Below are 24,054 nucleotides of genomic sequence, written 5' to 3' on the forward strand. Positions count from 1 at the left end.
AGTCAAAAAAGCTCATGGTCCCCTAATATATTTATTGCAGATCACGACATAGAAAATTTCATTGAAATATCTATAATAGCGATCGAATGAAACCGATTTTTCCGAAGACGAACATAGTAACAATAAAAATTTTGCTGAATTTAGTGATTTTTTTATTGACGCGTGATTCGCGAACGCGCATTTTCGGCGGCGACGTCAGAGGCTTAAAAATCAGATTGTAGCGGGTGTATCGATTCAAACGCCAGCAAACATCGTGTTGCAAGCAAGAAACTTAAATAATCCATTCGAGTTTACACTTCAAATTTCATTTTGAAGACAACTCTTGCTGTGATTTTTGATTGAAAGAAGGGGCACGAACTGTCGAAACAAGCCCAGCTTGTCATGCCCGCCATTGTATATTAAACTATACCTAATTGTGAATTTGTGTAAAAGTTAAAATATACGTGCATGTACCTTATGGACTTGGAGTGTTATTGCTCACCATCATCATTGAAGCGTGTACACTCTTAAATCTATTTTAGGATATGTTAAAAAAGACGCAGTGTGCGTGCGTTTATACTTTTTTAGTTACGTCATTTCAAAAAGTAACTGAAATTAACAAACAAAACTAAAATTAAAATTATGTCTTATCAAAATGCGCGATACAATGCACGACTACAGCGCGTCTGCGGCGCGTATACGCGCAGATGACACGCGTTTACGCTGCCATTTAATTTGTGAACGTGCGCAGAGGTCTACTCGCTGCGACTGCAGCTCGTTTGAATCGCGTTAACGCGCGTCATTAGCGCGTCGCCTGTTCTTATAAAATACGCCGCGTGCATAGACTCTTAAGTTTGATAAAGCGAAAGTTTTATTTAATTACGGATTGTTTTCAGCGTGCTATATTTATTTAGAAATACAATAAAAGCTTACAAACTAAAGGTATGACTAAATTAATTCTATAAAATATGGTCCTTCTGTGTCAGGCCCTAATTCCATGAGCAAGGTAAACTGCCAAACGTTAAGTTCTCCCAGACGACCTGCTGATTTTCTGGATAAGATTTTGTGAAAAGAAAGGATCAGGACTCAATAAGCCAAGTGTGCGAATAAATAGTAGCATCAGAGGTTATGTCTACTCCGTATAATAATTTGCGATATAATCTTGTCATCTCAAAGTAAGAACCCAAGTCTATATATAAAAGCTTTATATGGATATTGGGAATGGTATTAGATAAGATTTTCCTTCGATGTAATCCGATAATGTGACTATATTATCTGTAAATTCTCTAATTGATTCATGCCCATACATTAATTAACGGAGTTTGGTAAACATTTCGCAAAAGTTTACTTGGCGAGTTTTACTGAGGTTAGCATCTGAACCTATGATCATTATGAATATTGAATCGTATTTGATTATTGCGTTACTGGGATTACAATGGTTAATTCAATGACACTATGGCTCATACAATATTTATGATTAAATATTGTATTGTATGCCCGATAAACAAGAAGACGTCATTTTTCTTCATTAGGGTTTTATTTCTTTATTTTCATCGTGCCGTTTTTGAGCGCCTTTTGCTTCGAAGTTTTTGTATTCGTTTGTATTGTTTATGCATGCAAAGTTTTTTTCGCTAAAAGCCTTCTTAAAATATACATAATAATTTATGAATTTTGATGTTTTTAAAACACGGTGACTTCGGTGGCTCAACGGTTTATGTTGTAGGCTCGGTTGGCAATTCTAACAATAATTGTTAAGTTGGCTACTTAAGTAATACCAACACAACGAAATGTCAATTTTCCCGCTTTTTACTCTTTGTACGTGCATGACGAGATGACAGAATAATTATTTATAATTTTACTTTGGTGCCTATATATATGCCTATATTTATAATTTTATTTTATTGTAGAAACTACAATACCAGTCTGCCTTCACATAAAGACTGATATCGAACAGGCTCTGGATAAGGGGTTTTCGGATTCAATTCCCGATAGGACTTATTTGGGAAATGAACTTTTCGGAATTGACTATGGACTGCGTGTTCTAGATAGTGCTCCGGAGTGATTTCTTTTGCTCTGGTTCACATAGGACAGGAATTCCTTAGTTTGAGACCAAGTAACCGATGTGGCTGTTTGACACTTCATAATTATTACTTTATGGTGTCCCGCAGGGCTCAATCTTGGGGCCACTTTTATTTTTTAATGTCTAAATAATGTACACAAAACTAACCTAATGGGTGACATTACTTTATATGCCGACTACACCAGTATTTTCTATTATGGTCACTCGTTGTATACTATTATATCTCAGGCTCAAAGTGATTTGAATATTTTAAACGATTGGTTTAAATATAGCACACTGACTTTAAATTCAAATAAAACGAAATTTGTTATCTTTTCCGTCAAAAACAAGAAAATCGATAACTTTCAACTCCTTATCGACTGTTTATTGTTAATGCGTTTGTTCTATACTTTAAGTTTGAGTTATTTAATTTTCTCAGTAACTGAATTTGTAATTCTAATGAGAAATAAATATTCTTTAACCATGTTATGATAGGTATAGGTTTCTATGGTTTCTGAATATCTTATCAAATCACTACTTCAAAATAAGTACAGGCAGTTATTGTAACAACCAGGATCTAATAAACCCAGGTCACGTGCGTCATCGACACGCACATCTTTCTCTACATGTGTCGTCAAACTAGAGTTTCATTCAGTTGTTTCACTTCTCACGTTATCCTATAACCTAGCTACATCCAGGTACCTTATTAAGAGGATATGAATTGAAACCAATTTTCATTACCTACATCCTGTACGAGTTTTTACAAAATATACTGTCTGCTAAAAGCTTAGACCTTTACACATAAGCGCGACTTTAAAAAGTGATGTAAATGCGATGCAAACGCGACACTAACGCAATGCAAACGCGATGCACGTTTTTAATTAATTAACTGATTTATTTATTTTATGTCTTATTAATTTTACTTTCAAATTTACAATTAACAAAACAAAACAATGTGCATAAACCTATTCAGATTTTCCGTACATAATGATCCAATATAGGCGACTGCATCGATGCAATCGCCCGTTTCACAAACGTGCGTTTGAATCGCTGCTAAAAGACGTCGTTTGTAACCACTCTTAGGTAATTATTAGTACCCGAAACATAAAAAATTTGTGACCTTACGTTTTAATATGAAAAATAGGATTATTTAAGATCCTTATAAACCTTACTGGTACGGCCAGTAGTTATACAGACGTCGATCTCTACAATATCAAAGCTGGATACTTATAGCTAGTTTAGGAGAAATTGTATTTTGGATAAGACTTTTATTAACATTATTCATATTACTACAAGAGTATTTTTTCGTAGAATTGTAGTTTGAACAAGCTCTTAATTGTTTGCTTCATATGATAAATTTTGTCGATATGTTATGTGTTAATTTTTTCGTAACTCATTTTAACGCAGCTTAGTTACAGTGAACCACACTTTGCTGCAATTTCATTTGTTTTTCGGAGCCTTTATTATTTCCCATTATTTAAACTTACAGTTAATAAAGTTGGAGAGAAACTCAAAAAATATTGCTGTTGTGTTCTTAGGTGTTGTTGGTAAACAACATTAAAACTTGAAAATTTAATTTTTATCTCTTATTTCTGCGATACCACCTCTGTGGCAGCGGTTCGTACTGTAGGCCTTAGATGAGGAGGTTCCAAGTTCGATGCCCGGTGAAATTAATTTGGGAAACCAATTTTTCTGATTTTTCTGACTGTTCTGGGTAGTGCCTAGGAGTTAATTTTCGTTGCTCTGTTTAGTTGTAGCTCGGTGTAGTTGCCCGGCATATCATTATAAAAAGAAAATTACTTGTGTCAATTTATTGAATTTTTGTTTTGAAATGTATTTCGTGAACCATATCGCAAAAAAATATTCTTTTTTTATTGTACTAAGTGACAGGATAAACAAGTCATACTTCTGGTGGTAAGCGACATACCTGTCCGTAACAGTTGCAGTGCTACTCAGAGCTTTAAATCGCAGTGATTTGAGGGGACTGCCACAGCGGTCGTCACCCAGTGCCTGTGATTTCGCCAGCACCCTTACCCTTCAAAATCCGAGCGCAGTAATGCTAATTAATGAAAAACAGGAATAAAAACGTACTGTCAATTACAGGTTCCAGAAATACCATTTATATAGCTATCAGCTAGCTTTGTTATTACTGTAGTTATTTTTTGCAATGGATCCGTATTCTGTTAGTTGCTCGATTTAATTTGTTCTGTTCGTTCGTAAGCACTGACTGGCGGGAAATTACCAAGTGTCACTTTGACGTATCATGCGACTGGCAATGTAACCCAATTTTATACGCTTCTTTTTGTTCTTTTTATTCATTTATATTTCATATATCTTATTTTTGCTTTCTCTCAATCATTTTTCACACCTCTGTTAATTTAAAATCTCACCTTGAGTTTGTTTGTTTGTTTTATTCAGTTCAGTTATTTAAAATTCGATTTTTTACTTTTTTTACTTAAGATTCTGGAGTATATATAACGATTATCATTTCCTAAATTTAAAACTTACGTCAAAAGTATTTTAATTGAAAATGCGTATTACAAAATTGAAGAGTGTATGTTAGATAACCATGGCATTTAAGAAGTTTATTTGAAATGAGCAATCCCTAGAGTTTCTTGTTCGTTCTTCTCAGGGAGGTCAGCGTGGTGAAGGAGCAAGAGCTTAAAAAATGGCGTTTTCAAGTGTAAAAATTTTACCTATGGAATAAATAATTGACTTTCACTTTGGCATTTGATTACTCGCCGCTATTGGATAACTATATCCGAAGTGATTTGATAGTGATATTCCTAAAATATATCATCATGATCATTTCAGTCGATAGACGTCCGCTGCTGAACGTAGACCCTTCCCAAAAGCTCTTACATCCAGCGGTTTCCTCCAAAGTTCTCCAGGTCATCGGTCAACCTTGTGGGTGACCTGCCCACACAGTGCCTTCCGGTACGCAGTCATCATTCGAGAACTCTAAAGCTCCATCCGCTATCTGTTTTGCACGAAATGTGCTCCGCGCAGTTTCACTTATGTTTTGCAATTCTTTCAGCTATATCGGTCCCGGTTCCGGATATCCTCATTTTTTATTCGATCTCGCAGTGAAACTCTAAGCATAGGCCTCTCCATTTGGATGACCTTCTCTGAGGCCTATAATAGAATCTAAGCAGCACATCTATATATAAACGTATACTATAAGATATCTAATAGAATTTAATTCGATTGTATTTCAAGTTTAATGCTTTACAAAATATAAACTATCAAAATTGCAACATGGCGAAATTAGATTCAACATTTCTGACTTTTGTTTAATCGTTTTTGTTTAATGTTTAATCGTTTAGAGAGCAAGAATTGACGTGCGACTTTAAATACATAGTGACAAGTAATGAAAAACCTGTAATAAATCTAATGCGCTCGCTGTATTTTTAATATTTATGTATAATTATAAACTTAATAAAAATACAGTTATCGATTTTCGGTTTTAAATATTCATAGAAAGCATATACAAAATAACTCACAAAACAAACCATTTCCAAGAAGATCAAGCTAATTTCAACTTAGATTTACTTTTAAAAAAGAAAGAAAATTTTTCTCGGCTACATCATAGTCATTCTTTAGAAATAAAAATGGTGATAAGAATTTAAACCTTTTTTCAAAACACTGTTGGGAGCATTTTCTCTATAGCTTTTTCTATAGAAAATCTTTAGAATACGAAAAGATTATTTTTACTTGCTTTATTATAGTTGATTTTGTAGAAGAATATTCACCTCTACGAAGCTTTTATGATTGCTTACAAGACGCGATATTTCTAAACCATTTATTATTTTGACAGTGATACAAAACCTTATCATGGAATAAAAGATGTAGGGAATGGTGTGCGTTTTATGCAATAAATAACCTTTCACACGACACCCAAGATCAAAAAAAGAATTAAAAATTCCAATTTGTCGCAAAAAACCTTATTCTATACATATACATAATTATATGGAACGTGTTATATGTGACTAAAAAGTTGGATAAATTCATTATCAGATAAGGTATACTTCAGTGACATACCTAACTTATGTTGGAAGAAATAACATTTTCATTACAAAATTGAGGTTATTTGTTCACGCTAACCACATTTAACACAATGATTTCACTGTATTCTATTGATAGACGGCATAATACACGTACACAACATTGAAGTACAGTGGTTTACACGCTCATTTCAATTGTTTCTATCACTTCAGAACACGGAATTACTTCACTATGTTTATTTATTTGTCAACAAACAAAAATGTATCATGCCCGACTCGCGCGCGAATTACCGACTAATATATCGAATGATGTGACATAATATCCAAGATTCACTTTAATATTTATTTTAATATACATTTTAATATTCTTTACTTTATCCATTTTACATGACCTCTTACAAGGTCCAATAGAGTAAAAACCCTAATTATAGTGTTATTTTTAATTAAATCTACTGAAGACGCGTTTTAACGTGTTTGTCAATAAGTTTATACACCACAGAAAGTTTATAAATGAACTATATCTAGAATAAACTTAAGAACACTAGTTTTTAGAGTATTAATAGACTTTACTGGATATGTAAAGAACAATTTTACTAAAAATAATCAGTTTATGTACAGATGAACTTAAAATAAGGACTACAATAGTAAATCTTAAAAGAGATCACTCTTAATTAAGTTGTTTGGTATTAAGAAGGTTTTAAAATTTTGAGTGAAATAAGTCTATAAGAACAATTTCTTTTAAAACCATTTAGAACTATTATCTAAACCTATACTATATTAAGACTGTTTATAGATATTAATACTTTTGAGGCATATAAAGTGTGCTCCTTGGGAATATATTTTTTTAACACACACACTCATTGCCCCGCACTAGGGAACCCTTGTATCACGGGTGCCATGGGCACACATAGGTGGACAACCACAAATTACACCCATATTCACGAGAGGAATAAATGTAGGCCATGCAAATATTCTGTTACTTACGTGTAACAAATGATCTGTTATTATAACATATATTCTGCTTATGTATGTATTTATGTATGTAAAGTTCATGTATGTTTGTATGTCTGTCGTATGTAGATTATTATCATTTATATTTTATTCACATTTAAATTTAAATTTTGTTGTACAATAATTAGTCCCGCAGACTTCATTTTTGCACCACGGCTAGGGTTGGCTGGAAGAGATTTCTTATAGAGATAAGCTCACCTTTGTATATGTCTATTGTAACGTGTGTTTCATGTTTCTTTTCTTTGTACAATAAAGAATATATATATTTCTCCCAACCCGGGAATCGAACCCGGGATCTCTGCGTGGCAGTCGAGTATGGTAACCGTTCGGCCACCGAAGCAGTTAAATATATAATGAAATAAGTATTATCTCCCGTCATAAAGTTCCAAACAGTAGATGGATGCCACGACTGACATTACAGCGTAGGTATTATTTTAAGCAGCTATATTTTAACAAAAAATCAAGGTGGTAAAAACTATCACGATATTAAAAACTAAACTTAAATACCGTAGTAAAATAATTGGTAATTTTTTCTTTTTCACCTATTGTGTCCAACGGCTGGGAAAGATCGTTCAAAATCTTCCAATGCTTCTTGTCTTCCCAAACCTATCTAGATCGCTCCGACAACGCCAATTGCTAGTTGAAAACTTGAAAAATACAATTCAATAATTCCAGGATTTCAGATGGAGTTATAATCCACTCTATATAATGACACTTTCTTGATCTTTAGATAAATATACTTTGTCTTCACCGATTACTGATAATTCTCATTGAACAGTTTTAGTTCTCAGAAATCATATCGTTAACATATCTCTCATTCGTTGATCCGACAATAGCTTTTCTGGCTTCCGTTTTAGTACAGAGTCCAATTATTAAAGTCAAATAAAGTCTCGTTTATAATAATGGACACATTTTGGAATACAGGCAATTTCCGCAAGAGCTCAAGTAACATCAGTACCGTTCTAATGTAACGTACGTAATACAGTTCATAGCTTGTAGGCATAACGTATATATTACATGTCCTAGTATATGAAAACCATTATTTAACTGACGATCATTTATTTAGATGACAACCTCGGCGGTCTAACGCTGAATGCGGAGGTCCAGGGTTCGATTCCTGGTAGGATCAATTTGGGAAATGATTTTTTGCCCCAGAATTCTGTTGCTCTGGTATTCATAGCACAGAGATTTTTTTAGTTTGATACCAGACAATTTGTATGGTTATCTGGCACGTTATTTAGCTGGCCGCAAGACAAAAAATGTTCAGCAGTGGACGTCTTCCGGCTGATATGTTGATGATCAAGACAAAAAAATCAACTCAAAAAATTCAAAATGTCGTGAATATTAAACGAATAAATATTAAACAACATCATATACGTTGCTCTGATCCCAAAGTAAGTAACAAAAGCACTTGTGTTATGATAATCGGAAACAACGACGGTACCACAAACACCCAAACCCGAGGCAATACATAGAAAAGTTAGGTTTCTCCATTGGTATCGGGTGTCGGGTGATCGGGGATCAAACCCTGGACCACAGAGATAGTGACACCATGAAAGCCGGCGTGCAAACCACTCGACCATAGAGATTGAATTAAAAAAAAAAAAAATTTACAACTTTCTCCTTTTCTTCAAGTCGGTTAAAAATATACATCATCTAAAAATGTTTGCTTTAGTATTTTTTTCAATGGATTTTGATATAACTTTATTATTTCATAATTGCAATATCTTTTTTTATGACATTGTCAAGTCACGGGACGAACAAGTCGTGTGTCAGATGGTAAGCGCATATCCATAACACCTACTCATAGTTGCAGTGTTACTTAGAGTTTTTAATCACAAAGATCGAGGAGGAAAGAAAGAGGGTCACTGCCACTGCGCCTGTCACACTATGAGACGCAAAGTCGACAAGTCCATGTGTACTTAGCAGCAGAAACAGGTATGGTGGCAGTACTTCCATAGACGAACTTTTTCACAATGAGCTCTATTGCTACTTAAGTACTAAAACTATTTACCGATTTAAGTGTTTGAAGAAACGGACGGGAGTGGAGGAGGCGGAGGAGGTTGGTCAAGAGCGTAGCAGGTGGAAAATCTTAGTCTCTCCTTACCCCGGCGGGAGAAAGGCGTGATATATACATACCTATGTACGACTCGTATGAAAAGTTTTTGGTGAATGGTATTAGTATATAATCTCAGTATAGAAGTACCTACTAAAAAAAACTGACCTAGAAAGTCATTCATCCCCTAATTTGCCGCCCTTAGACGTGGATAATTTTCTTCAAATTTAAATGGGATTACCGAGTACTCTCTTTCCAACAAAAAAGGAATTGTCAAAATCACAAATTCCGGAGTTATCGCGTAACATACATTAATGTCGTCAAATTGAGAACCGCCACCTTTTTTTAAAGTCGGTTGAAAATTGGTATGTACACTCATCGACAGTGTCTAGGGATCAAGCATGCTTTTGCCTATTAGTGAAAATCAAGTTTTATTAATACATTTTCTTTTTTGGGTAATTTTAATAAATTTATATTACATATATCTGTATTTCATTTTAATAAGGGAAATAAAAAAAAAACGATAATCCCTTTTGATCAATTTTGATGTCTGTATTTTCAAATGCGTGTAAAGTACTGTTTGTTTTTAATATTTTGTTTATATTATACACTTTTAAGAAAAAAACCTATGTGTAACCTATGCGTCTGTGAAACCACCCGTAAGTGAACGCCTATCAAGAATTTTTAATTTGGTAATATTATAAATGAAAATTCAATGTAATCGAAATTTTTTAATTCTTTGGGGGAGGCCTGTCTTCTGCAGTAGACGTCTTTTGGCTGTAATGATGATGAAGATGATAAATGAAAATTATTTTAAGTATATGATACCGTTAGTCTGATTGGAAGGACGCTTACATCGTTTGTAGAGGTTAATGGATTAGATTCATAGGTTTTGCAATGGGTTCGAATCATGTGCATTTTAAGTAGCCAATAATCTCTTGCTTTAACGGGGAAGGAATATTTCTTGATGGAGCCTACACGTCTTCAAGATTCTAGTAGCAGTAGAGCTCCTTGTGAAAGAGTTCCTCAAAAATACTGCCACCTTGCATATTTGTATCGCCAAGCAGTAATGTGACAATTACTGTATACAGGGGACTTGTCAACTTACATCTCAGGGCGACGGCCGCAGTGGCAGTGCTCTCAGATCATTGTGAATGGCACTGCAACTGTTATGGATAGGCGTGTCGCTTATCACATCACGACAACTTGTTCATCCCGTCATTTGGTATCATAAAAAAGAGAATATCATGATTATTCGAAAACATGAAGTATCAGTGTCCTGGAAACCCAGAAATGGGGTTTACATGTTGATGAGGCATCGTGTAGTGTCGACGCTTATGGTTTTTATTTTTCTTTTACAGACTTCTACGGCACTAATACTGCTCCTACACTTATCACTCCATACGGTCGACGAGGGCCATGCCATAAATCCGGGTAAGTATAAAAAGTGTATAAAAACCTCCAGCTTTCATGGTACTAAGCCTAGCACCATTTTAAGGTGAACTCTGAAAAATTTTCCACTCATTATGAACATCAATTAGCAATTGACAGACTGATCTGAAGTGTGTAAATAAAAAAAATATAACTTTTCAGTCACAAAGTAACTATTAGAATTCTTTGTTTATTCGTTATATGCCATAGGTATAGTTAAATTGGTAGGGCAAGTATTCAGTCTTTCATTTGCCAAAGTAAAATCTTCAGGATTATCCTTTTTATCCTATTCTTTGTTGTAAGAGTTTCCTTTAAAATAGATTAGGCATGATACCTTAAGAATAGGAGGGATTATAAGTAAAAAAAAAGAAAATTACAAAAAGATTGAATTTTTAAAGCAAAAAAGATTTATTTAGGTAATAATTTCTCCACCGGCTTAAAATATTATTTTCTTTCACATCGCACAAAGCAAAAAAAACTCGAAGACGCGGGCTGCCTTCGCGTGTCACCGGCATGCGGCGAATCTATGGCTGTGCCCGGCCTGTTTTTGACACTGAGAGTGTTAAGTATCGATTGTCATAAATTTTCCACAGTTTGGAGTTAAGACACAAGTTATCACGTATTTATTGAATCGCGTGGTTGAGTAGCAGTCGAGCTCCTCGTGAAAGAGTTCGTCCTGGAAAGTACTGGCACATCACCTATTTTTGTCGTCAAGCAGTAAAGTGAGCGTTGCTGCGTTACGGTTTTGTCAATATGTCTCAGGGTGAGTGGCAGTGCTACTCAGAACTTTGCGATTTAAAGCTCTGAGTGGCACTGCAACTGTTACGGACAGGCGTGTAGCTTACCACCCTAAGCACGACTTGTTCGTACCGTCACTTGATATTATAAAAAAAGAAGTTAAGTTGTGAGAAAACTTGTGTCCAATATCTGAGGTCCTGGTTTTGATTAACACCATCGGGGGCCTGCGTGATGGCGTCTTTTTGAATCATGTCTTCGTTAATTTTACTATATTATCATTAACATTAACAGTGAAGGAATACAGTGTACTAAATACAACCTGCTTGTCGTAGAAGGTTCATTATACGCTTCAAAGAGGTTTGATGTTTTCAACCCGCATTGTATCGATGACAATGGGGATTTAATAAAACAAGACCCAATGTCTACACATAAGCTGATTAAAAAATCATCTTCAATTTAATCAAAACAAGACAGAATATAAGGAATTTCACTTGATTTGCTTTACAATACAGCCGCGAAACGTCTTGTGTGGATAAATGTGTACGTGTGTGTGTGTTAAACCTCTACGAATATGATTTCATTGAAGCCTGTCGCTCCACGTAATACGTCAGGGCTGGGCAACTTTGTGAATTTAAATCAGTATCACTAAACCAATACTGTGTGCAGGTGCTATCTTAGTACAAGAGTTAATTGACTCCATATCAACGCTTGTACCATATTATGTATTAGTTTTCTGATAAGTGTTACCTGAGACTTGAAAAGATTATTTAAAATTCAGAGTACTATTAAATGATTAAAATTTTTTGATAGATTCTAAATTTAGTTTATTTACAATTTGGCAACCTTTATTGATAAATAACAAAATTAATGAATTAATGTAAGTTGGTAAATATATTAATATATTTAACAGAAAATGGCTAAACAGCTTCAAAAATCTTTAAAAAGGCGGCTCATACGGACCGTGATTTTATGGATTTCCACGGCCAACGACCACTTACCGGCACGGTCCTTATTTTTATTAATAATTAACTAATTACTGCATGCTATACATTGATACATGCACCGCTTCGGATGTGTCTGTGTTACCACTGACGAGCCCTTTCTCTTGATGAGCGAGAGCGAGCTCGTGTGAGGTGATTGGTATAATCATGGACTACGAGAAGTCGCCTTAATAAGCATCTGTCAATTTAGGAAATGAATCTATTTTTTCGGATTTAAATCGCGTATATTTGTTTTTTCAAACAAACCGACGTTTCGGGCCCTTTACAGGTTCCATGGTCTCGGTTGACTGAGGTGGTACAGTCTTCAACCAGTTATGTCTAATATTGATGCAAAACACCACATTTTTTTTTTCACTATAGTTACAATAGCTATTCATTAAATACCTTATTATTAATTTTACAAAGAAAACGTTCCAATTTACGCTACATTAAGTTTTACAAATTATTTTATTGAATGATTTTTTATTAAGTTCAATTTATTATTAATTAGCAATAGAAATTAAAATAAACTAAAACATATTAATTAGTACTGCAGTCTTATGTCTGTTTGGGATTTTTCATTAGAGGAAATATTAAGCATTTAATAAATCTATGACATATTACATCTACTGCTACACACGTATGTATTTATATCACATACGTAACATTTTCTTAAATTAAATTATATTTTGTTATGGTCTTCAAATTTCTCATCTCCTTTATTTTGTTATATTCCACTTTTCATGTTATGACTTTTTTTTAACTTTCACGCATTTATACATTCACATCCGCATGAACACTAAATACACACTACACGTTATCATTTTTATTTTGCTGCTGGTGCCCTGCATCGTGCTGCCTCAAGGATGTTACCTGAAAACCAGGGATTTGCTTGAACTTCTTGGCTTACTGCAGAATACTCAAGTTATTGTTATTACATTAGTTAAATAAAAAATTTTTTTTCGAGTCTGCTTCTTCTTTTAATTATTTCATATGCTTTACATTATGGGAAGTCATTAAACGTTTTAACTGTGTATCTATCTACATTATTAAACACCTAATCTACACATAACCATTAAACCAAAGAACTGTATCAAATAAATACAACTTTTAATAATTATAATAAACTAGTGGAGTAATTCCACAAAAATAATTGAATATCAATTCAACAATAAAAAAATATCTGCCTCCGTGGCGAACGGTTACCACGCCGGACTGCCACGCAGAGGTCCCAGGTTCGATTCCCGGGCCGGGAGAAATAATACAAATATTTCTACACCCTACAATATTTCTCTCGTGAGTTTGGGTGTAATTTGTGGTTGTCTATGTGTGTGGTTTCCTTAGTGCGGGGCTATTAAAAAAAAACAAAAAAAAATTAAAATAAAGTTAATAGCGGCATCTCTATCCAGGGCTAGTAGCTGTAAAGGTATTTATCTGATTGGATGACGAAATACTTTTATAGATTTCTCGTAGACGCTACGGCTAAAAAGTCGTTGAAAACGAAATACAAAATCCAACAAACAAGCACATAGAAAAATTCGTGAAGTCCGTTGGTTCGTTTCGTGGCTTAGTTGGCATAGTGTCTGGTACGATTTGCTGGAAGACGCCGGTTCGAATCCGGCTGGATCGAATTTTTCTAAGTGTTCGATCTTTGTGTTAATAATTATAAATACAACTACTGTAAATACTTGTAATAATTTTTACTTTATATTCAGGTCATAAATTATTCGCACTTTAGATACGGCTGTAGAAAAGCTGAGTCTCCTAACGTAGACATAGCTATGCTTAAAAGGAGATTTCTGTCACAATTACCGTAAATCAACCTTGGAAAGAAATAAATTACTATTATAAGATCAATATAAAATTGGTGGTGAAAGAAGTCAGTGTTGGAGAGAAGCTCCACACCGTTTTAGCATAACAGTCCTTATGACACTTTTAATACAGCGTCTCTGAAATATGACGAGACAAATAAGTACAACCGTTTCCCTTGGGTCTGATGGTATAGTTGAAAACCAAATATTTAAATTACCCAAAAATGCGGTGATAGTCTAGTTGAGAGAATGTTTGAATCTTATGTAGCCCTGGGTTCGAACCGTTTCATTCTTATGGCTTCGGCATATCAGAAGCTATTTTTAATAATAATAATAACGCACACACTCAATATAACCCCGCACTAGGGAAACCCTGTGTCGCGGGTGCCATAGACACACATAGACAACCACAAATGGTGTCCAAACTCACGAGATAAATAAATGTAGGCCATACAAATATTTCTCCTGGCCCGGGAACCGAACCTGGGACCTCTGCGTGGCAGTCCGGCATGGTAACCGTTCGGCCACGGAGGCTGTTAAATGTTCTTTCTGATTCTGTTTTGGGTTTAGATTACTAACTTTAGTAGATTCGTTGATGTTAATCAGAATTTAATTTTGCGTGCTTGTTATGCCTACATGAATATATGTAGGTATAACAAGAATGAAAAATTTCACACACACTCTCGCGGACGCGCTTGTACACACATACACATTTATTTTTTAATCAATCTAATGATTCCACTGTCTCTTAATAGACAGGTTCCCTTAGTTTAAGAGATAGGTTCATTAATTGCCTGTTATCCTGTTCCACAAATTAACAATGTCACATTTTCGTATTGGTGTTTATTCAATTTGAAGTTTTGTATTTTGTACTTCTGTAATTTGTGGAAATAAAGTCATTATTGTTCATATTATAATTTTCTCAGAACTCTGTTCTTGAATTCACTTGAGCATCCCTGCTCAAACTTAATATTGAATCTCATATGGCTGATGAATTGAATGGTTATGTTGGTACGTTCCTTTGGGGGTGGCCGCTTACGTGAAATTTCGATTGGGTCCAAGTTAATTTAGAGATTTCTGTGATGTTGCGTCTTGAGGCTTGTGATTTGAATTATATAGAAGGTAACGTAAAGTAAACGGGTATGTTTGAACCTTAATTTAAACGTTACGTTCCTGAGAAAGGCTCCATTACGAAACAGGTATTATTACGCTATTTTGCTTAGACGTGGACTTGTGGTTGGCAACTCAATATGTCTCATTTTTTTTGTTGAGAGTTCTTAAACCCTTTTGTTTTGAATAACTAAAAACCGGATCAATTTTAATATTTTTTTTATTGAAGGCTACCGGTATGAAAAGATAAATTTGTTTTATGTACTTGGATATACGCATGTATTTTGTTTAGAATTGGAATAAGACGAAGAAATTATAGATTCAAACGAGGCGTGAATGGGCATCTTGTAGGCATGCAGGGTGGAGTTGGCTAAAGCTGTGATTGTATCCACACTGCACTATGTTCCTTCGCGTTAGAAATCCACTTTCCATTATAAATCCGGTGGAATGAGGTCATCTCCCTGTCACGTATAAAAAAATTTAGAAAACACATAGGTGCAAATTATATTATGACGTAATAAACGTTAATATATAGACACAATGGCAACGTACATTAGTTTAAAAAATCTACATACACTCATACTATAAAGCTTATCTCCCACTGTGGCAGGCATAAACCATCAACCTCCATACTACATTTCTGACAATATCTTTCATCTCCTCCACTTGCATCGGTCTCTTCATACATACCCCTATATTCTTGATATGATTAACGTGACCTTTTTTAAGAATGTCTGCAACCTTGATCTTAATTATGTACTCCACTAGATGCTATCTTTTCTAAAAGGATACAATCGTCGAAGCAATCCTTTATCTATCCTAGTCACTACATCATCTTACGAACAATGCTCCCTTACCACAAAAAATGTAGTTCTACTTTTTTAATGGTTAACCACGAAATCATTCTCTTATTGTTCAAAAGAATAGCATAATTCAAAATGAGCACCTTTACTATTGTCCATTTATAATTTTTCATTACAATGGCATGAATTTGTACTTCTGGACGAACAAAGCATTTAATAATTCCGAACTTCACCCCGACCTTTTCGACCGCGGAACATAGCTTAAGTTATTTTCATTCCATTATAATTTCGTAACTAAGTTATTTCTATATCTTAATATAGTAAAGGGCAGTTTAATGTGATTTTGCTACCATCTTTCATTAGGTGAAATTTGCTGAGTGTATTTTCTGGGAGGTATTTTCAAGGATAAGCTTGGTTGTCGCAATAATACCAAATGAGGTCATCCATTTGATTGGTTTTTTGAAAGTTGCACACTTTACTCACAACAAAGGGTTGTTTTTATTAATCCTAAAATAAAATTGATTGCCCATCAGGCTATAGCAAACAGCTTAGAAACAAAACTCACATTTTTTTATCAACTCCATACATTATATACATACATATTTAAAGCTACAAGTTTAGACTCACTTAGAACAATAGAACGCATACTTCCCCATATGGTAGAAAAAAGATATTTATACTGTTGTACGCGGATAGGCTCCAAGGCGAAGAATCAAATATGAAAATACCTGAATGTGGAAAATGTAAACGAGCGATCAACGGCCTGCAAAAACTATAATACATGGGGGGGGGGGGGGGGGGATTTTTGTGCATTTTTACGAGATACACCCTGGTCAATTTCCGCGGGAAGTAAAAAAATGTTCGAAATACAAATAAACAACGGAAACAAATAGAGATAGGTAAGGGATGCTTAAAGGAATATCATAGAAGGTAATACTGGTCAACTGCCTGGGTTATAAAAATTCAAAATGGCGATTTCAAAATGGCGGCCGAAGAAAAACTTGCTTCGATCCAGCTGAAAATTGGTATGTCTTTAGGAGTCCTTAATCATAATTTGGGGTAAAAAATTTATTTTCCCCATTTTTTAATATGGCTGCCATATAAGTGTTTTTTTCGTAAAAAAAAACAGCTGCCGAAAGAGATTTGCTCTGATTCAACAGAAAATTGGCATGCGAAGGCCACTAAAAATGCCGATAATAATTTGTGCTCAAAATTTGTTTTTGGCCATTTTCAAATATGGCCGTCGTAGAAGCGTTCGTTGGCGGCAGAAAAAAAATTGCTGATCCTTTTGAAAATTGGCGTATGGGCGTATGGCGTATGGGTCTCTAGGAGTGCTTGATAATAATTTGTAATCAAAATTGGTTTTTCGCCATTTTTCAATATGGCTGCCATAGAAGTGTTTTTTGGCGGCAGATGAAAATTTGCTCTAATTCGATTAAAAATCGGCATGTGGGGGACTCTATGAGTGTTTAATAATAATTTGCGGTTCTAAACTTATTTTTCGTCATTTTTCAATATGGCTGCCATACAAACTTTTTGGCGGCACATGGAAATTTGCTCTATTTCAGCTGAAAATCGGCATGTGGGGACCTCTACGGGTGTTTAATAATAATTTGCAGTCAAAATTTACTTTTTGCCATTTAACAATATGGCCGCCATTAAAGAGCTATGTTAATTTTTTCAAAGTCATAAGTGCCGAAACCGTAGGCCGTGGTGTAGCGGAGGGCGAAGCCCGAAGCATCGGCACGCCACCTTACGTAGGTAGTATACGGGGACTAGATATCACTTTTTCAAAATGTAAGGCATACTTCCCGATGTAGTAACTTTATACAACTTATAGCGTTGTTGTATCTCGACCGTCTCTCAGTTAGATTCTTTTTTATTGGAAGCTATGCCAAAAAGAGAAGTATTTAGGGAAAAGATACCAGACAATAACTTCAAATTTCTGGTCCTAAACTAGGGAATTTCCTGTACTATGAGTACCAGAGTAAAGATAATTCTGAAGGCAATACCTAGAATACCCTGACCAGGACCAACTTAAAAATATTTTTTTCATAAATTGGCTCAAATAAAAATATGGAACCTCCTCATCAAGCGCCCATAGTACTAATTACTGTGCTACCGAAGAAGCACACCCCATAATCTGAAAGCGACCACGCGCCGCAGGCCAAGCCCGACCCCACCATAGGTGGGGTATAGGGCTCGTATCTTATAATCTTAGTAATTCTGATTCGTATCAAGAAAAAATATGACTTAGCTTTTGTATTCTGTATGATCAAAGAAAACTCCTTCTCGTTTTACATTATTTCCACCAAGATCCTGTATTTTATGAGCCATCTGTGCAATGTATCGCATTAAGGCATGTGGATCATCAGTTATCTTTGTAGAGATTCGTTTATAAGGTAAAACCGTAAATTTTATACATGAAATCATGTATAAAATGCAGAGATGAAAAATTCAAAGCTGAAGTTGAACTTTTGTTCAGATTTTGGTATATTCTATATACAATAATTATAAATACAAGTAACGTTGTTCACATTATCAAATAGGGAAATCTGAAGCAAATTTAATCAAAATATACGTTATAGCGCACACAAGTGAGCATAGGCATATATACGTTAAAAATATATTATCTATTCAATACCAGATTAACGTTAAGAAAGTGGATGGAGAAAAAAATGCAAAACAAATAACTAACTAAAAATAACTGCTAAATTACATGACTATAACACTAATCAAGCATAGAGGGATGAAAAATTAACTCATTTGTTATATTATATTATATTATGTTAGTCACTTTTCAAAAGTTATTTCTATTTAGTATTTTAGAGGCCAATATTGCGTAGCAATCGCGTTCCAGGCAGCCCTATCATTATTAACAATTTATTGAACCAATGAAGAGAAGGGACGGAGATAAACGCCCTTAAATTATTTTAAAGATTAGCCTTACTAAGAATGAGACAAGGAAGATTGGTTTTAACAAATTGCGTAATCTTTATCAGTGCTACAATGATCTGCGACGGCTCCTGTTATTTGTTTTAAAACATTCTTTACGCACTTCATTTTTTCAGAGAATTTTAATGGTGACTGATGGACGTTCGACCGTTTCATTTTGCTTGACAAAGTATTCAGTCTCAAGAATAAAATTAATAGTGCATTACGTAAAGACTGACAAAGTCTTACTTACTTCTCAGAATTCAGTGACGGCTTTAACGGAGCCTAAAATGATGTCAAACAAGCGAGAGAAGCTGTCTATGTTTAAGCGCAATTTCGTGTAAGACGTGAGAATTAGGCAATTAGACGGCTGTATACGCATGCCATTTTACATCCAACTAGTACATTAAACATAATATAGTAAGGTAATAAAATTACTGATCAGTGAGCATACGAATGGAATTTTCAAAGACATATCTTCTAAAGTATAATTTTCTACATATAAATTACAAAGCAACAACAAACCATTTGCTACTTTATTGATTAACTGGCTATTGTAGATATTTTGAAATATTACTAATAACTTAATAATACATAGTAATAAATGCAAGTTATAAAACAATATTCACATTGTGAACAAACTTCATATGAGTTCTATGGAAATTTCTACCAATAAGGGAAGTAAGATCATCGCGATCCGTGAGGCGACGACGTTTATGAAAAGAGTTTCGAAGGAATATTTCACTAGAGCTAACTTGTCGTACGCCGAAGGTTTCCGACAAATCCCTTTACTCTGTGATGAATAGATATCATCGTTCATTTTGCTTTGCAAATAGAATGAGGGAGATGCATCCTTTTATGTGGGTTAAGCTGGATACACTCATTTTGCGTTATAGAAAAAATAATGTAGATCTGTGTGTATCATTTTACTAATCACGCAATCATCCACGCAACAAGGGAGGAGGTTCGTGCGTAGTGTGGATCAATTCATGCGAAATGATGGTTTTTCATCATCTGTAATATGTTTCGAAATCTGTAAAAAATGGACACCTGTTTTTGTATGTATTTCCTGTTGAAGATAAAGAAATGATATGCATATTTAAATTAATTTAAGATTCTATATATATTTTTATTAACATTTTGTGTTTTAAAACTTCTTATTCAATAAATTGTTGCCATTAAAATTATAGCCCCATATATGCATAGTTTCATATCACTACCATGATCATGGTTCTAGCCTCCTAAGATCCAGGAAACATTCGAAGAAGCACTAATCGCCCAATGTGTATAAAAATGTATGTGCTAAATATTATTACATGCTTAAGACCCAAGCAAGCCTGTACGAAAAATTTATTTTTTCTAGAGACCTTATCTGCCATCCACTAACTAAAACAGCTATGTGACAAATGGTGAAATATCCGTTTTAAAGCAAAAGATAAAGCACAAAATTCTCTTTTGATAAAAATACCGACCTCAAAAGTAAGTGGAATTACGTCTATTTGTTAAGTTTTATTGAAATATCCCCTAGTTCGCCACTACACAGGACTTGACACTGGAGATAATAAAAATCGGTTCTCACAACTCAAAGTGTATTGAGAGAAAAACGCCTTGAATTGGAGAAATAGCAAAATCAACTATTAAAGTAATTGCTCCTAAATTAAAGTTAGGCGCTATTTATAAAAATGAATCTTCATGCGTGCAACAGTCACCCTTCGAGGTGGATGCTTTTCTTCAAAATGAAATGGGACCACTAAGGAAGTACCCCCTTTCCAACAAAAAAGAATCATGAAAATCCGTTCACAAATACCAGAGTTATCGCGAAACATACATACAAAAAAAAGAACATACAGACGAATTGAGAACCTCCTCCTTTTCGAAGTCGGTTAAAAACAGTTAAAATTAGTTAACGTGTTCGACTTATCGTAACCTACCCTAACGATGCATACGTGAAATATCATTAAACAATATTCTGAAACTGTGTTATGGTTTTTTTATGATGTCTCAAAAAAACATTTTGTCACTTAGCCGCATTTTAGTTTAGCGGACGGCAGAGTTATGGTCATATATATATATATAGGATATATAGCGCTTATTTTGAATGCGATATTTTCTTTATAATGTATACACTGAGCGTTTACGTGATCATAGACGTAATATTGTGTGGATCTGAATCACTTCACATTTTGAAGTACACGGGAGTGTCTTGTGTTGGATGTACCCAACACAAGACACACGTTTGCGCGCAATGTACGCCTAAACCTTGAACGCCCCGCTGAATGCACCACCACCTTTGCGAATTTGTGGCCTTACTCCCAACAAAGCGTTGCGACGCTGTTGACTAAAAAACTAAACAAGCGGTGAGTTGTTTCGCGCCACTGTTCGTATCTATTGTAATAGGATGTCATTGTAGACCCAAAGATAGTTGGTTGATATAAAAGTTACTATAGTTATGGTATTGAGTGCACTGCATTGGTATTGATGCAGTAATTTTGTTATAACTATATTTTACATTTTATTAATTTTCAAAAGCTTAATATGAAATGAAACCTACTTTATTCTTCGCACACACATGTATTTCATTAAACGCTCAACTGTGTTAATGCCATTAGCAGTGAACAGCTTAATTAGATAATGCAAGTTCCCTAATGTACAGGTCGGGCAAAGAAGCGTGAGTGAGCAGATTTTCTATGTAATATGAGGTAAAAGGCATTTGTTCCCGCTTTATGTAGCTGCACTTGCTTATAATGTTGTGTTAGATTAGGGCTATTCTTGGGGGATTAATATGTTTTAATGTGTATTACTCTCTACTACTATGTACTTTACTTACTTTTACAGAGACGAAATAAGGGTCATCTATCCCTGGCAACTCATCAGTCAAATGGTACTTACATCACTTTTAAACATTAACTCTCGTTGGCGCTGAAATCACAAATTAGAAAGCTGAAATAGTACAGCGCCAACAACAGTGTGTCTCTAATATCTCTAACAATGGGCTGTTTCATTCGGTGGTGTGGGAAAAACACGAAAACATCTAATTACAAATCAAACGGAATTACATTTCATTGGCAATTAAATATTAAATTAAGCAATTTTTCAATATTCGTCCAATATAGCAAAGCTCAAGTTAAACTGGTCGTTTAGAACTGAAACAATTGACGACACCCGTCAATTGTTTCGAATCCGGGCTGTCCAATCGGAGAGCAGTTGTCACTGTAATGATATGGCAGGATAGTTTTCAAACAAATAAACTGACATTTCGTCTCTATTTCTGGTTATATAAATACTCGATGCTAAAGGCAGATAGAAAGCAGGTGTTCACGTTCTTCGTTCAAGCGTTCCACTGTTCACATCTGTTTGCTGAGTCTGATATATTACCGGAAGCGGTTCCGACCTACCTGCTCTATGCGTCACGTTTTCAGTTATAACACGACCTTTGTATCTGTCTTAGAGTTTTATCATCATCATCAAACCATTTATACGTCCGGCTGCTGGGACACGCGTCTCTTCTTATCGAGGTTTTTAAGCCATAGTCCTTCAAGCTGTCCTAATGCGAGATGGGGACTTCACACGTTTGACAAGTGTTGTGAACCATTCTTCAACGTGCAGGTTTTTTCACGATGTTTTCTAACACCGAAAAGTTCATGCCAAATATCAAATAAATTTAAGCACATAAATTCTCGGAGGTGCGAGCCCGGATTCGAACCTACGACCTTTGTTTTGTCGGCAGGTTAAACCATTAGGCTAACAGGGCCTTTTTCCTAGAGTTTACTAGATTGTAATTGTAGGTAGGCACATAGTAATAGACGTCCCTTTTAACATTTAAGGTTATTTGCAGTCTGCATCTATTAACTCCACGGGTTTCTTCGCTCTTACTCCAACCCGGCTTTACATGCGACCAAGTTTATTTAGGTCCACACAACGTTGAACCGTATATTAAGAAGAACATTACCATAATTCGTGTACGTTTGTTTATTAGATTTACCTACCAGGAGTTACGTTATAAATCCATCTTTTACAAATTGGTATCCTACGAGTGTATAAAATACACAGCAAATCGGAAAACAATACAATGTACTGACAAGGTCTTTGAAAGACTTTCACAAACAAAACTCTTTGTGACCGTATTTTTGTGTCATTTATTCATGCTCGAACTTATCTCCTCGATACTAGAGTGTACAATATTCACACGTTGAGACACTCAAGAAATTCAGCATGAGAGTTCATTCTTCATTTATTTTATCGATGCCATGAGTATCTTATTCTGAGGATTGAGTCGAGTTTCTGAAGTAACTTTCATGAAATTTAAAGTTAACGGTAAATTCGGTAAATCCGTCATTAGATTACGAATTCATGATAACACAGGATAAGTTCCACATAAAATAAGCAAATCAAATTAAGTGATACGTTTTATATTCATCAGTAAATAATAGTGTGAGTGACAAGCAGTTACTAGGTAACGGATATACGTTAGTCCTAGCTTAGTTAGCCCCAATTCCTGAACCAGAGTCCAGTGATCCGTATCTGCCAATTAAATATTAGCTCATAAGGCGTCACTCCTGGGGCCTAATATGAACTCTTATCTCCACGCAGTTTACGACGTAACTGAACTGCCTTGTAATTTCGTATTATGAACTTGTAATACCAGCCAGTCAGCGGTCACGTGACACTAGATTGCCTTCTGCCGAAGTTTGGCTGACAATATCGTATTACAAGCGTTATTTTGACATTTCACGGTTGATCTGTCAAGAAGTAACAGCAATAAACTATTGAGTTTACAGTGTCTTGGTGTAGCATTTATTGAATTTTTTTGCGCATAATTGTATAATAATTACTATAATTTTGAGTTTATATATTTTTAGGCAATCGTTTCGTTATGTGTGATGAATACGAAATGTTTGAGTGTCTCGAAAGTGATACACACACGATAATAATATGGGAAAAATCCAAAGAAGACAATTGCGAGATCGTAGTGATCCGTTTGGAATGGATGCACAACAATTTATGAAAAGATACCGGCTTAGCAAAGATATGGTCCACAATCTTTGCGATGAACTTAAACCGCACATGTCGAGGCCTACAAAATCCACCGATTTATTGGCTGAGACTAAGGTTATTTTTCACCAAAGCCAAGTTAAATT

At 34.9% G+C, this 24,054-nt stretch overlaps 1 protein-coding gene across 1 annotated transcript in view; it reads left to right on the plus strand.

Moving 5' to 3' along the window:
- LOC113229274 (CUB domain-containing protein 2-like) overlaps positions 1-24,054 on the plus strand; it is a 148,689-nt gene that overhangs the window by 62,599 nt on the left and 62,036 nt on the right. The window contains exon 3 of the mRNA XM_026462818.1: positions 10,471-10,543. Coding sequence (XP_026318603.1) covers positions 10,471-10,543 — 73 coding nt within the window. The remainder of the gene's footprint in view (positions 1-10,470; positions 10,544-24,054) is intronic.

The sequence above is a fragment of the Hyposmocoma kahamanoa genome, unplaced genomic scaffold, assembly GCF_003589595.1.
Source record: "Hyposmocoma kahamanoa isolate Upper Pololo Valley unplaced genomic scaffold, ASM358959v1 296, whole genome shotgun sequence".
Classification (NCBI taxonomy): domain Eukaryota; kingdom Metazoa; phylum Arthropoda; class Insecta; order Lepidoptera; family Cosmopterigidae; genus Hyposmocoma; species Hyposmocoma kahamanoa.